The sequence below is a fragment of the Canis lupus genome, chromosome 16, assembly GCF_011100685.1.
Source record: "Canis lupus familiaris isolate Mischka breed German Shepherd chromosome 16, alternate assembly UU_Cfam_GSD_1.0, whole genome shotgun sequence".
Lineage (NCBI taxonomy): Eukaryota > Metazoa > Chordata > Mammalia > Carnivora > Canidae > Canis > Canis lupus.
In genome coordinates, this window is record NC_049237.1 from 59,269,942 (window position 1) to 59,285,751 (window position 15,810).

General features: G+C 48.6%; 1 protein-coding gene across 1 annotated transcript in view; it reads left to right on the plus strand.

Annotated features, from left to right (window-relative positions):
- Positions 1–15,810, plus strand: part of CSMD1 (CUB and Sushi multiple domains 1) — a 1,850,581-nt gene that overhangs the window by 1,796,222 nt on the left and 38,549 nt on the right. The window contains exons 57-61 of the mRNA XM_038560546.1: positions 50–223; positions 1,628–1,801; positions 11,376–11,564; positions 14,298–14,471; positions 15,472–15,654. Of these exons, the coding sequence (XP_038416474.1) occupies positions 50–223; positions 1,628–1,801; positions 11,376–11,564; positions 14,298–14,471; positions 15,472–15,654 (894 nt within the window). The remainder of the gene's footprint in view (positions 1–49; positions 224–1,627; positions 1,802–11,375; positions 11,565–14,297; positions 14,472–15,471; positions 15,655–15,810) is intronic.

The following is a 15,810-nucleotide window of genomic DNA, read 5'->3' on the forward strand; positions in this document are numbered from 1 at the left end:
CAAGACAAATTCTCCAAAGTGAGCTTATTGGTTTTACTTATGTTTGTAGCTGGCCACTGCGGTTCCCCGGATCCAATCGTGAACGGTCATATCAGTGGAGACGGATTCAGTTACAGGGACACTGTGGTTTATCAGTGCAATCCCGGTTTCAGGCTGGTTGGAACTTCCGTCCGGATATGTTTGCAGGACCACAAATGGTCCGGACAGACCCCGGTCTGTGTCCGTAAGTACACTGTGGACGACCCCAGCGGGTGCTTGCTCTGGTCACACCTTCTCCTGGTGCGAAGCCTTAGCACAGACGTGGGTAGCCTCAGAGTGTTCCCAGCTGTGCCGAGAGCCCTAAGGGCACGGCCTCCCCTTCTCTCTCCCATCCACTCCCCATTCTGTTTTCCCCCAGTGCCTCCAGACTCCTGTCCACACTTCATGTGCTCCTTAACTCATCTCAAACAGGCCCCCGGACAAGTGATGTCATGCACTCATGTTCCCGGTGCCATCACAGGTTCAACAAGGTGGAAACAGAACCTAATTATAGGAGGGGAAAGATGCTGAGTCTGAGTCTGCGGGTTGGCTTTGCAGAGTCCCCGGAATAGCCTCATGCCCCGATCCTCGGTATTGTTTTGTATTTTTGTCATCGTTTCATCTGGAATAGAGTTTTGTGAGCAGTTCTTCCCCTAACAGAAGAGGTAAAACCATATATAATGATTGTCCTCAAGTGTTAAACCATCCAAGATAAATACTGACCCGTATTTCTAGAAGACCTCTCATACTCTATCGCAAAATTTTGTTTTAAACCAGTTGGCTTCTTTGCACTCGTATATCCTTTATTTTCCCCTGAATTAAACAAAGGAAATGTGGATATAGCTCTGGGATAATGACAGGTATTATCTGGGCTGGTGCAGTGATAAACGTGCAGAGTTCAGGGGTGAAAGCTTTGCTTAGAAGAAAGAGCTGTTGACAAGATAAATGAGGAGGAAAACACTACTTTCATGACTGTAATGTGTTTCTTTGGAAAGGGCCACCGAAGGATATCTTTGGGATTTGTATTGCTGTTATTTAGGGCATGACATTAATGGGAGTTCACTACATTTCAAAAGATTGTACAATAGGGATTGTCAAAGAAAATACTGTTTAGGCACACGTAGTTCTTGCTAATTTCATGATGTTTAAATTGACATTGGGATAATGTGTGCATACGCAATTTAAATGATCAGCCAAGTCCCTATAATGTCTCAAAACAAGGGTTTCACAAAATTGCCTGGTGTGTTCTAAGGGGAGAATAATCAAAATTCATAATTGATATAAGAATTTTAACACCCCCTTGTTTCTCACCGCTTTTTTTTATAGAGTTATTTGGTGTTCTGTTGTGATGTAAGAATAATTCTTATTCTGAAGAAAGTGCATTTGCCAGTGTTGGCCATTTTCCACAATGATAGTTAAAACTGGTGGATCACCTCACGGTTCTTTCTCCCCTTCTTCCAAATACACGTGCGACTTGTGACGTATCTGACAGCCTCGAGTCTCTCCACCCGCACGTCTGACAGGCTCATATGTCTATTGATGAGAATCCCAAGGGAGGGTGACGCCCGGGTATTTTCTGACGCTGACGAGGGCCTGTCTTCCCCCGCAGCCATCACGTGTGGCCACCCTGGGAACCCCGCCCACGGATTCACCAACGGCAGTGAGTTCAATCTGAATGACGTCGTGAACTTCACCTGCAACACGGGGTACCTGCTGCAGGGTGCCTCCCGAGCCCAGTGTCGGAGCAACGGCCAGTGGAGCAGCGCCCTGCCCACCTGCAGAGGTAGGAGAGGCCCTGGGCATGGGCCCCAGTGGTCGGGGCGGCGGGCCGATTAACACCCCAAGGTACCCGTGGGCGTGGTGCTTCATCCCAAGGCACAGGACACTGCAAACGCTTTCCCTCCTCGGGATGAGGGGGAGATAATTGTGAGAATAAAGCACAACTCCCTCCGTGGCTTTTGTTGAGTACTAGCCAGGTGTTCAAACACAACAGTCCAGGACTCCAGGTAGGTCGGCTTCTCTCCCATCTCTCTGTCTCTATCCACTCCCCGATCCACACAACATCTTTGGACTTGGAGCTTCTAGACCTACAGCTGCATTTAAGAAGTTTTCATTGCTTTTGAATCTCTCTCCTTGGTGTTGTTGTTTTTTCCATGCATTTCTTTAAAAATTGCCATATAGATCTAAGCTTTTCGCCTGCATTTTCAAGAAAATGCTGTTTTGGAACTTTTGTATTTCTAGATGTTAGAGCTCATGATATTTAAGGTTCTGCTTCAATTGGTTTCCATTAAAACACCTTATTCACTGAAGGTGAATCGTACTTTACAGTGTAAAGGTGAAGGGGTTTTTATGGCAGATATGGTAATGAGCTTTCTTCCCGCTTCCCGCCGACATCACCCACCTTCCCAGGAGGCCCCCAAGGAGGCTACATCCAAATGAGACAATAACAATTTTTGAAAGTTATGTGAACTCGGGCTAACAACTGTGGAGTTCTGGTACAAGTCTCTATGGGAGTGCGAGGTCTTCTAATTCCACTTCCCCTCTAAACACTAGTATTAGATTCACCCTATTTCAGTGTAGAGGAAGTCTTGTCAGCAAGAGAAGGTCTTGTTGGTCTTGTCGGTCCCCTTGTTCTCACCCTCCCCAGAAAGCAGGCTTCTGGCTGTGGCGTGGTCAGGCGTCGGGTGCGGGATGCACTTGCTCACTGAGTTTCTTGCAGAAGAGCCCAGCTGGCCTCCTGGCAGCGTGGCGGTCTGCTCAGCACCAAAACTAACAAGTTTCCCTTTTAATGTTGTTATTGTATGAGCCACGGACCAGGGTGAAGGGAAGCAGAGTTAGGGCACATCTTTGAATGCGTGTACCTGCCCAGAAAGCTGGCTTCTGCGTCTCACCTCTCAGCACTGAATATCAGGATATTTTGGGATGCCCTAAATGGTTATGGGACGCTGCGCTAAACTTAGCTGGAAGGATGACCCTCAGCTGTCACAGGAAACCATGAGGCACGCTTATCTGCAGGAAGGGGTGAGGACACACCCCTTGAGCGGCTGCGGAAAGACACAGCTATGAGCGTCTGCTACGTGTTCGTGGGGCTGCAGCGATCTAGATAAAGATCAAACTGTTTTCTCCACCCGTATGACAGGAAAAACACAGCACAGCTGAAACCACGATTAAAAATGAATGCCCATAAATTTGGATCTGATTCATCTGCACGGGGGTGGGGGGTACAGCGGAAGTGTGCGCTGATGGCTTAGGTACACCAGAGCACCCCAGGTTGCTCCCCAACACCCTCCCGCTCTACCCAGTGTCACAGTTATTAAGCACATGCTGCATTCCGAATGCTGCACCCAGTACAGAGATCAGTAAAGTAATCCCTGCCTTTAAGGAGAGACGGTGAAGAGGAAGGGGTGGGGGAGCTAACGAGGTAGGGAGATTGTCCCCCACAGCCGCGGAGACGTTGTCCACCTGACGCAGAACACATTCTTGTTGGACGAGAGACGGAATGAACTCAAAATCGTGGGCTTTTCATTAACAAACCATTTTTGGGACCTATATCCCATGTTCCTCTAATTTATACCAAGGAAAAGGAGCAGACATTAAGTGCTATCTCTTACTAATGGTTTTCAGGGTTTAGGTGCTGCGCTAGGTCCTTTAGACGCCTCTGGCACCGCACAGTGCTGGGAAAATGCAGGCTAAAAGCTTAGACCTATATGGCAATTTTTAAAGAAATGCACGAAAAAAAAAAAAGGAGAGAGACTCAACCTCTTCAGTAGTAATTTTTCCTTTTCTTACGTTTTTCCCATTTCTCAAAAAATATGAATCTACTTAATATTTTAGCAGACTTCGTTTTTCAGAGCATAGAAAAGCAATGTTTTAGGTTTGTAGAAGAATTGAGCAGAAGAAACAGATTTCCCACGTACCCCCTCCCCGCACACAGGCACAGCCTCCCCCACTGTCAGCATCCCCACCGACGGCGCATTTGCTACAGCTGGTGAACCCACATGGACACATCTTCATCACTCCGGGCCCAAAGTGTACATCAGGGTCACTCTTGGTGTGGTTCATTCTATGGGTTTGGACCAGTTTTCGTAATGACATGTATGAACCCTGAGAGTATCATGCAAAATCGCCTCACTACCCTAAAAATCCCCGGTACTCCGCCTGTCTATTTCTCTATCCCCAACCAGCCCCTGGCAACTACTGATCTTTTTTACTGTCTCTATAGTTATGCCTTTTCTAGAAGGTCATATACTTGAAATTATCCTGGATGGAGCCTTTTAAGACTGGCTTCTTTCACTTAGCAATATGCCCTGGAGGCTCCACGTATCCTGATGGCTCGGTAGCTCATCTATTTCTTGTGCTGAAAGACACTCCACGGTCTGGATGGGCCACCCATTATTTATCCATCACATGCTGAAGGGCATCTCCGTTGCTTCAAGTTTTGGTAAATAGAGGTTTTTGTGTGGATGTGAGTTTCCAGCTCCTTTGGGTAAATACCAAGGAGCATGAGTGCTGGACTGTGTGGAAAGAGCGTGTCTAATTTTGTGAGAAATCACCAACCGTCTTCCAAGGTAGCTGCGCCATTTTGCACTCCCACCAGCGATGGGTGAGAGTCCCTCTTGCCCTGCATCCTTGCCAGTGCTGGGTGTTGTCAGTGTCCTGGATTTGGGCCGTTGTCGTGGGTGTGCAGTGCCTCTCCTCGTTCTCTCAATTTGCATTTCCCTGATGACATGGGACGTGGGGCACTTCCATGTGCTCACTTGCCAGCTGTGTATCCCCCCTGCTGAGGTGTCTGTTCAGGTCTGCGGTCCAGTCTGTGTTTAGGTTGCTTGCTTTCTTTCTGTAGAGTTTTAAGAGTTTTTCTATATTTGGGATTAACAACCCTCTGGTAGGTACCTCCTTTGCTAATGTTTTCTCCCACTCCGTGGCTTGTCCTCTCACTCTCTGGGCCCTGCCTTTTACAGGGTAGAACCTTTAAATCTACCTTGCTCCATTGTCAAGTCTGTTGCTACCAGTACATGTGATGAAGGGGGAGATGGTTGGCAGAGGCAGTCCTGGTGGGATTGAGTGAGAAGAACGTCTCCAAGGTGTCTTTGCTCCCTGCTTCTTCTCCCTATTGCTTTGTTTTCTTCATTTATGATCTAAGAGATATGATCTAGGGCACAGGATTTGCATGTTTATTATAAAACCAGGAGAAGCATGATCTCAAAAAGGACAGGCTCATAAAGGTGGTGAAGCCTTAGGAAAAAAAAATGGCATAAAACTCAGAAAGTTGAAGGTAACAAAATTATAGCTACTTTTTAAACAAAATTGCTAGGATTCCTACTGTCTACTGCAATACAACCCGATTCCTATCTTACGTGTTCCTTGAATAATTCCACGTGAGTTTTAGGATGTCGTATCTCATGCAGGCGTGCTCTTGTGCTTGATTTCTTCTCTCAAGTTCTTGATAATATCTGATTGTCAAATGTCTGATTCAGGTAGGTCAATGAATCGTGGGATTTGGGGTAGTCCTGCAACATGTAGTTCATTCATGATGCGAAAGAGAAGCTCCACCTGGAATTTTGGAACTGAACGCCCAATAAATCTGAAGGGAGGCCAGATTACAGAGAGGCTTTTACAGTCTGTCTCCACCCTGGGCCACCTCGCTATTCTCAGACTCTGCCCTTAACAGGAAGAAGCTCTGCCGAGCCTGCGGCATCTGTGATCAATCAGAAAGCTCCCACCCGGGACACTAGCTATACAGCCTGCTAACACTGTCTTTGCAAACATGGTTAGAAAGTTAAAGAAGGTATGTTTTCTGTTAGTAGTTACATCTTTCTAGAAGAAATATATAATAGATGATGTGCTTGCAGATTTCATGAGAAGGAAGGGAAACAAGTGTCTCACATCTATTTAAAGAACCAGATTATGCACAGCGTCCTAGAGCCCCATGATTCTGTATAAAAGCTTCCTCTGACTCTTCATTTCCTTTTTTAAAAAGATTTTATTCATTTATTCATGAGAGACACAGAGAGGGAGGCAGAGACCCAGGCAGAGGGAGAAGCAAGCTCCTCGCAGGGAGCCCAATTGGGACTCGATCCCAGGACCCCGGGGTCATACCCTGAGCCAAAGGCAGACGCTCAACCACTGAGCCCCCCAGGCATCCCTCTTCATTTCCTAAGTTCCAAAACGTGTCATTAAGCTCAAAGGCTCCATCAGTCCAGTGAGAAAACCAAGTCTGACAAATTTTAGGATAATTCAGTTCATGTTTCCTTTCTTAGTGTAATGATTTCTGTATTACATACAAGCTTTAGACTTTTTTCCTTTCTTACCCGTAGTTTTGTAAGATTGGGTGTTTAAATTCAAGAGACATAAAATATATGTTCCAATGTGATTACATACACTATGATAAAATTAAGAAAATAATGGGGTTACTGATGTTTCTGTTATGGTTAGAGAGGAATAAAAAAAAAAGAGGAAACAATAAAAAAATTCCTAAAGGACCACTATGCATATGGTGGCACTTATATGTCTACAAAAGTCATACATATTATGATATTATTGTATCATATCATATTGTCTCATATTATCCAAAATTTTAAATGGTACAGTTTTCAAAGTAAGGGAAATGTAAGAACCAATTATGTGTTTGTGGCTTTACTGAACACAAGTCTTAGGTGTGTCTATGGATAAAGGGCATCCAGGAGTAGCTACTGAACGCTGGGGGGAGCCCAGAATTGAATAGCAGGCTCTTGCCAAGAGCAGGGAAGAGTTGGGGCGGGCGGCTCCCAGAAGCTGCCCTTAGATCCCTACTTGAAGAGTATTTCCCAGGGGGCAGAAGGGAGTCGAGGTCTACCCTTCGGGTTTCTCAGCGTGTGGCACAGTGTTGCTCGGGGCGGGTGCCACGCTGTATGCCCGGTCTCTCCACTCACTCGTCGTGTGTAACCCAATGCGGGGTCTATGGTCAGAGCTCCTTCACGTCAGCTTCCTTACGTGCACACCCAAGGAAGCGAACCCTCCTCACATGTTCATGGAGCTCTAGACCATCCAATGCTTGTGAAATTCTTCACAAAGTGCCTGGCACACAGTCCGCAGTCCTCCCCACCACGTCTAAAGCCTCCAAAATTTATTGTTTGCTCAGGAAAGTCCTGCAATCAATTACAATCCACTATAATTAATTAGTGTTTATCTTTTATCAAACCTGCATATCTGAATTGAAGCTAAAGCTTACTTCATCTTTATCAGGTATTGATAATGTAACTTTCATATATTTGAAAAACAGTCATAAATTGCTATTGTTCTTTTTTGCTTTTTTTTTCCATCAGTAATCCCATTTTAAAAATTTTGATTCAACCAGCTAGTAAACACGTCCAAAAGTGTTCATTCTATGCAACACTCTGAATACCGCATAGTTATCGTTGTTCTCTAAATATTGTGTAATTCTGTCTGTTGAAAACATTTTATTTTTCTAAATTTATTTATTTATTTATTTATTTATTTATTTATTTATTCATTCATTCATTCATTCATTCATTCATTTATTTGAATGAAAGAGAGAAAGAGGGAGGGACAGAGAGGGAGAGAGGGAATCCCCAAGCAGACTCCACGTGGAGTGTGGAGCCCAACACAGAGCTGCATCCCAGGACCTTGAGATCAAGACCTGAGCTGAATCCAAGAGTCGGACGCTCAACCTACTGAGCCACCCAGGCGCCCCTGTTGAAAATAATTTAAAAACATGCTACATGGAACTCTAACCAATTATGAGAATGTTTAAAAAAAATGTAGTGAACTGCTTCTTATTCTTTTTTCCCAGCATCACCGAATTTAAATCGGATATTCTTAGCTTATGAAGCATCATTTTCTTATTTTCTTGCTCGTGGTAGGTTTTTATGAGCTATAAAAGAAAATGGGAGAAGCAGGAGTAAAGACCAAAGAGATATAGAAACACAGATTTTTCAGAAAAAAAATCAAGAAAATAGGAGACAGGTCTTCCCCCCGAGGCCTCTGTCCTTTCTCCTTCTTTTCCTCCTTCCTTTGATCCTAGAGCACTGAAACCACAGGACATGACAGAGGTCAACAGGGCTACCCTGAGCATCCTTCTGCCTTCCTCAGTAGACCGAATGGAGAGTCCAGACTCATTCCGTGTGTTGCATGGACGGTGCTCATTGAGAGAAAGGGGTCTCTTACCTCCAGCCTCGATTCCTCAGTGAGCCCCTAGTGTGAAGCACAGTCAGGAGCTCCTGTGGCCACCATGCTTGTCAGTCCATTCAGAATTTTTATTAGAACAATTTTCTTTAAATCTTAGGAGCTAAACTACACTGAGGAATTTTTGTAGAAGTGAAAGGTCGGGGAAAAAAATGATAAGGAATAAGGATTATATAGTTGCCGGTTTGTGTGCGATTTGGTGAGTTCAAATAATTCTTAATAAAAATGGAGAAACAGAGTCATAGTTTTACATTCCAATGTTGTGCACCAATTATACGTTCAATGCTCGGTGTACCTCCATGTTCCCGAGTGAGGCAGATGCTAGAGCTATAGGGTGATACATAGCACATGGTCCTTTTTGAAAACTGGATTAAGCTTTGAACATGTGCCCAGTCTACCCTCAGAACTAAGGCTCCCATGCTCCCCATGCCATTGCTACATAATTTGGGCGTGGTCGCTTTTGTGCGGCTTTAAAACTAAACATCATCCTGAAATAATGACTGTCCCTGACACATTTGAAGCTCAGGTCTGACTTGTTTGGGTAATTCACCGAGTCAACTGCTACCTAAAATTTACCTGTAAGGGATTGTAACTTGTAAAAACCCTCCATTTAAAAAAAGTATTTAAAAATCGCTTTTCTTTTTTTATATAAATTTATTTTTATTGGTGTTCAATTTGCCAACATATAGAATAACACCCAGTGCTCATCCCATCAAGTGCCCCCCTCAGTGCCCGTCACCCAGTCACCCCCACCCCTCACCCTCCTCCCCTTCCCCCACCCCTAGTTCATTTCCCAGAGTTAGGAGTCTCTCATGTTCTGTTTCCCTCCCTGATATTTCCCACTCATTTTTCTTCCTTTCCCCTTTATTCCCTTTCACTATTTCTTATATTCCCCAAATGAATGAGACCATATAATGTGTGTCCTTCTCCGATTGACTTACTTCACTCAGCATAATACCCTCCAGGTCCATCCACGTCGAAGCAAATGGTGGGCGGGCACGGGTGGCCGCGTCCTGGGCCAAGGAGGCTCCACACGGAGATGCCTGCGTCCATGCCCACCCACCTGCCCGCCCGCCCCCGGGTGCCTAGCAGGTGCCGTCCAGGCCTCTGCTGGACCAGGTTGTTGCTGCCCCAGCAGAGAACGTAGCAGGCTCTCCTAGCGGAGCCTCCAAATATCGAGGAAGGAATGCAGGGAGCTGCATCCGGCTCCGGCGGCTCAGGGCTGATGCGACAGGACAAGACCGGAAAGGCACTGGGTCTTATGCTATATGTTGGAAAATCGAACTCCAATAAAAAGTAAATTAAAAAAAAAAGACTGGAAAGGCGAAAAGATAACGGGCAGACTTGGGGTGCATGTCGGCATAACTCTTCCCACATAAGGAGCAATTCCGTTTTCCCTGTTGAGGCTCATGGACTGTTCATCATTGTCACACATTTGTACTAACTTAAGGGTGCCGGACCACGAGGGGATGGGGCCGTGCCTGGGACCCAGCGCGCCAGTGTCCTCTCCAGGTGATTCCACTCAACCCGAAACCCCAGGGTGGCTGCTGGTGATCCCAGGGCCTTCGTGTCTCCAACGCCAGGCAGGGGAGCCCCTGGAGGTCACAGCCTGGTATTTTGGAGCAGGTGGCACGGACTCAGGTGTCCCAGTCTCCTCCTCTTCCTTGGGCCGACTGCGGCCTCGCCTCCCCAGCCTGCAGACACGGGCGCAGCTGGATCTCACACCTCCTGCAGCCCTCCCTCCCGGGCCTCCCTCTTCTTTGTGTCCTCGCCCCGGCTGGATCCTTCTTCCCAGCTCCCAAGCCGAGATGGCCCTGGCCTCGTCCGCCTCCTGTCTCCCAGCCCACCCCACTGGCCGGTAGGAAGGCGAGTGGGGCCAACCCCGTGAGGACGGGAAGGAGGCCAGAGCTCGGCTGCGGTGTTGACATGGGCTGCACGGGGCACTCTGGGGCCCTGTCCTGGCAGAGGGGCTTGGGGCCTGGTCCCCCCACCCCGGCTGGCTGCCTGGGCCGCCCCTACCAATGCTGTGCCGTAGACTGAGTCCCGAGGGCACGTAGGCACACGCGGACACGCGACCCTCGGGGACTCGCACTCCGAATGCAGGATGCACCTGTGCAGCTGTCTTCCGGGTCACACAGGTGGTTCGTCCACCAAGTCGTGTGACGTCCTCCAGGCGGGCGGTCCCTGCTGCTGCTCAGGGCTCGGCTGTAGTTTTACTATGGGTGGGACGCGCCCCGAGCCTCACGGTGACCTGCCTGGGCTCCGGAAACACTTTTATTGTTGGCTCAAAAGAACTTGTGTCTGTGTCTTGCTTCTGTAAGCTCAGGGTTGCCCTGAAAAGCACAGAACAGGATTTTCCAGCACTGAAGGGATCCCGTATCCTCTGCTGCGCCCCACCCCTTCCCCGCTGTCCGAGGAGGGAGGAGGTCGTGCTCTCGGAGGGGGGCACCGAGCTGAACCAGCTGAGCAGCCCCCCGTGAGCCAGAAATATCTGGAGAGTCGCTGCTTTGCCCGCAGCTCACCATGCACCGGTGCGCGGGTGCATCAGGTCTCTTTCCTCTCCTGGCACCTGCAGAAGCACCGTGCTGCACCCCCTGCACCCCCAGAGCACCCCAAGCGCGGCCGCGTCCCTGCGGGCTGGTGCTGCCGAGGAGGCCGGCATCAGAGGCTGCCTTCAGCTACATTCCTTGTCCTATCCTTGTCCTATCAAGTGTTGATGGGACAGTTGGCATTTTTATTTGCATGGGGCGGACAGCAGACGCGGCTTCGGCCCGTCCTGGGGCCTTAATTAGTGCACGTGGGTGGGGGCGGGGACTCTGCTGTGCCACGGGGGGTGGAAATACTGCAGCCCAGTAAAAATACCCAAATGCACCCGACATTTCCACCACACAAACCTAACCAAGAAAACCGTCTTTGGACGCTGCATGGAGGTCGGTTAGTAGGAAACGAAGGAAGTTGGCGTCCGGCCGTGAGGCTCGTGCAGCGGCAGGTGCACTGCCTGGCGGTGTTGGCAGCGCGGCCACGACGCAGTTAGTGGAAGGCGTCGGGGGAGCACAGGCTCGTGGGGCCCCGCGGCCACGTCCTCATCTCACGCACTTTCCGACGGGACGTGGAGCGGGCCCTCCTGTTTGTGACTGTGTCTAAACGATGCTACGTTCTTTTCCCTCCCCTAGTGGTGAACTGCTCGGATCCAGGCTTTGTGGAAAACGCCATTCGTCACGGGCAACAGAATTTCCCCGAGAGTTTTGAATATGGGACGAGCGTCATGTATCATTGCAAGAAGGGGTTTTACTTGCTGGGATCGTCCGCCCTAACCTGCATGGCCAACGGCCTATGGGATCGCTCTCTGCCCAAGTGTTTGGGTAAGTGAGGGCTATTTCGGCCGCTTGGGGCAGAGCCCGTAACACCAGCACCAGAGCAACCACCGCAGAGTGCAAGTCCCTACAAATCGTGTAAGTTATAGGGTAGCTTTGCCGGCCAGTCAGGAATCACAAAACAGAACTCCGACCGGGTTAGGGGTCGGGAGGGGACAGGGGACACGGCTGCTCTCACGCCTGCGTTGGAGACAAACGGACCCCGTGTGCCGGGCGCGTGTGCACCCCCGTGTCTGCCTCTGCTTGGTGCTGCTGCTCACCTTCTGCCCCAACCCGGCAGCCACGTGTCCCCTGCACGCCCCAGACACGGGGCCCGGGGCCTCCACGCCCGGCATCCCCCCCTTCGCTGCGTCTGCACTCAGACTCAGAAGTACCAGCCAAGGCTGCGCTGTGGGGACCCTCTCTGATGGCCGGGCGTCTGGGGCCGGGGGTGGCATCCCCCAAGGGACCTCATGAGTAGGGACGCCTCACGAGCTGCCCTGGTCCCCAGAGTCCATAGGATACTAACGATAGTATCTCGAGAGCATCTTCCTCCCGACCCATATGGTTCTATGACACGAGGGCAGACTGGCCTGGAGAGTCGGGTCCTATTCGGGCACGACGGCTGCCCCTCAAAGCACGATCCGTATTGCAGACCACGCAGATGAGCAAAACACACGTCTCTCCAAATAGCCACGGTCTTGCCTTCTTTTAACGTGCAAAACGATACGGTCCTTTAGCTCAAAGACCTCACCCTGTTACCACAGCCTGACCCCCCAGGGAAAGGGGCGACTCTCCTCGGCCTCCTCAAAGTCACTCAGAAGCAAAACGGTCCTTAAAATCCACACGTCACCGTCTTCACTTTCCTTCCGTGTGCGTGAAGAATGTGGGAGATGACGGTGACGCTTTCAATTGAATTTACTGAAACAGAAGTGATCATCTGTCTTACGTCCTAACAATTATGGCATTTCTGTTGCATTTTCAGGATAAATTCGTCCCGGAGAATTTTTTTTTTTTTCCCTGTGATTCAGGGGCCCTCGTAACTCCTCCCAATCCAGATGGAAACGTGTCTCAAATTATAATCCTAACAATGTAATTAATTTCTGTGGAGAAAGAGTGACTTCTCTCAAAAACAAAGGCACAGCCTCATGCGCCCCCAAAGTGCATCTGTGGATGTATTAGAATCTTCATCAAATTTTATCTGCTTTCTGGTTTTCTAGGCCTTCACACATGGGGATTTTCCAGAGAAATTAGTTTTTCTCTCTTTGTCTCCCCAAACACTTCCTTCGCGGCTTCCCTGGCCGATGGGAGACTTCCATTAGCTTTGGCAATGATGCCAGCGAGCTCCAGACCCCCGGGAGCCAGGTCGTAAGAGGCTCCCGCTCTCCCAGGGGCCCGCTTCCACCACTTGTTGTCCTTAACAGTTGGAATTACCCCGCGGCTGCGAAGGCGGGTCCTCGGGGAGCCGTTGGCTGGTCCCTGATCTCGGCAGCCAGGCTTCACCTCTGGTTTGGCTGTTAGGGTCTCACTGAGTTGGTTTTTTTTTCTCTTTCTCTCTGAGTTTCACCTGGAACTGACGATGACCAACCGTTTACTGCTCTGGCTCTAATTAGCTTCCTTTTAGGACTCTGTGTAGATAAAATCTTGCTGACTAACGAACGCATGCCAGTGGGAGACGGGATCGATATAAGGGCTGATGCGGCTCACGGGGACGCTCAGTGCCTTTCCACCTTTTAGACCTACCTCCCTGGATGAGATCGCTTTGGGGTTGCCTGAGATCTAACGGACACCCTAGGCTGTTGAATCAGTGGCCTTTGAATAATTTGTCGGTAGCCTGAGTGCAGTCAGCTCTTTGCACGTAGCCCAAGATTCGTCCGTTGTTACCTCTAATTGGAGACATTACGGAAAAGGAGGGATGAATCTTCACCAGTCTACACTAATCTGGATCCCAGAATTGTCCTTTTTGAAAGATAATTTAGGAATAATTATAGGCCCGGTTTGGCAAAATTCTAAAGAAACGAATGGGAATGCTGAGATTATTTTATAATTACTTGAGGAAAATTAACCATTAATTTATCATGACCGTTATTGTTATTATCGTTACTTAAACATATTAAACCGCCACCTGTTCAAGGAAAAATTGTTGGAAGGGTCATCGTAGATCCATGAACTGGAAGAGTAAGCAGGTATGAGAGAGTTTTGAGCCACGCGAGTATACGATTGTCATTTTAACAATAGTTTAATGAGTCTGTGTAATCTCTGACTTTTTGTTGTATACTACTTTTTTAGACTTCAGTTAAGGACAGATGGGGGAAACGTAGATAGAGTGACTTTCTCTTTGTTTTTTTTGTTTGTTCTTTCTTTCTTTCTTTCTTTCTTTCTTTCTTTCTTTCTTTTTTCTTTCTTTCTTTCTTTCTTTTTTTTTTTTTTTTTTTTTTTTTGACTTTCTCTTTGAAAGCCGAGCTGGGAATTTCTGTCTTAAACAGAAACACCTCAAGAGAGAACAAAACCGAGACAAACTTCACTGACAGATCAATTTCTTGTCCTCGGTACCGTATGAATATTCGAGGTCGGGGGTGTCACCTGGAAAGTGGTATCTGTTATTTGTCGGCTGCTGCGATAATCTGCCGGTGTCTTTAGCGGGTTCTCGGCAGCAGGGGTCAGGGGGTGTCCGTGTGGAGACCGACCAAGCTAAAGCATTCACAGGCCTGATGTGCCCGTTCACGCTACCTTTTCCCTCAGCCATATCGTGTGGCCACCCGGGGGTTCCTGCCAATGCCGTCCTGACGGGAGAGCTGTTTACGTACGGGGCCGTGGTTCACTACGCCTGCAAAGGGAGCGGGGACCTTGTCGGCAACAGCACTAGAGTCTGTCAAGAGGACAGTCACTGGAGTGGGACGCTGCCCCACTGCACAGGTGAGGAACCGGGCCCTGGCTGGACCCCTGGGGCGTGGGGAGTGGCACCGCCCGCCTTTCCCCGGCCTGACTCCATGTCCTGCCACGGAGGCCGGGGTTCCACGTGGTCGCCCTCGTCTTCATCAATCCCCTGGAGGCCCAGTCACTTCACATCCCCGCTGTGGGAGACGTGGGAGTTCCTCAGCGCCCTGGCCAGGGGCCTGCCTACCCTCCCTCCGTCTGTCCCCCTCCTTCTTGATTCCTCGTCTGCGCTTCCTCTCGATTCTTCTGCCTCACTCCTGTCTCTACCTGGCAATTACATTGACACCCTTCGAAAAAAATGAAAAACCTTCATTCTTTCACGGATAGTTCTTAAATAAACAAACCTCAGTGAGTCAGCAACTCTGGACACAGCTGAGAAGAATCAGACCTCTCCCTTGACTGTTTATTGCCCAGTGCACTTTGACCCCGTTTCCCTTTTATCATCCATACTGACACACCCAATGGACAAATCCCGTCTTCATTATTCCCATAGTTTTATTTCTTCTAGAGAACACCAACTTTTGTCATAGGCACATTTTGATAAGCTAGTTTGTGTTTAGTTGTAGAGAAACACTTTCTTCACCTTTGTGCTCTGATAGAGTCTTTCTCATGAGATTTCCAGAATGTGGTATGACTGGAACATATTTAAATGACTTTTCATGTCATTCCTCAGTGGCTTAGTTGGTCTAGAGGCTGACTCTTGGTTTCCCTTCAGGTCGTAATCTCGTGGGTCTTGGGGTTGAGCCCCACCAGGGGCCCCACATGGGGCTCCACATGGGGCTCTGCACTCAGTGGGGAGTCTGCTTGAGGATTCTCTCCCTCTGCACCCCCTCCCCACTCACATACTCATGCATTCTCTCTCAAATAAATAACTAAATCCTAATAAATAAATAACTTTTCATTCTCTTTAAATATAAGAGCTCTGTTATAAAGAAGTCTAACAACACTGTGTTTTGCCATCTGTGTTTGTGTTTCGTAGGAAATGATCCTGGATTTTGTGGTGATCCCGGGACCCCAGCGCATGGGTCCCGGCTTGGAGATGAACTCAAGACCAAGAGCCTTCTGCGCTTCTCCTGTGAAATGGGTTACCAGCTGAGGGGCTCTCCTGAGCGTACATGTTTGCTCAATGGCTCGTGGTCAGGATTGCAGCCAGTGTGTGAAGGTGAGTACGTTCAAGCCATAAAGTCAACCTTTACACTTGGAACCACGTATTTCATTATAAAATGACTGGTACCGTTCCACAGAAATCCTAGAGACTGAACCTTTGTATCATTAATCTCCTTTCCCCCAGAATGTATAAGAGAATCATTACAACTCA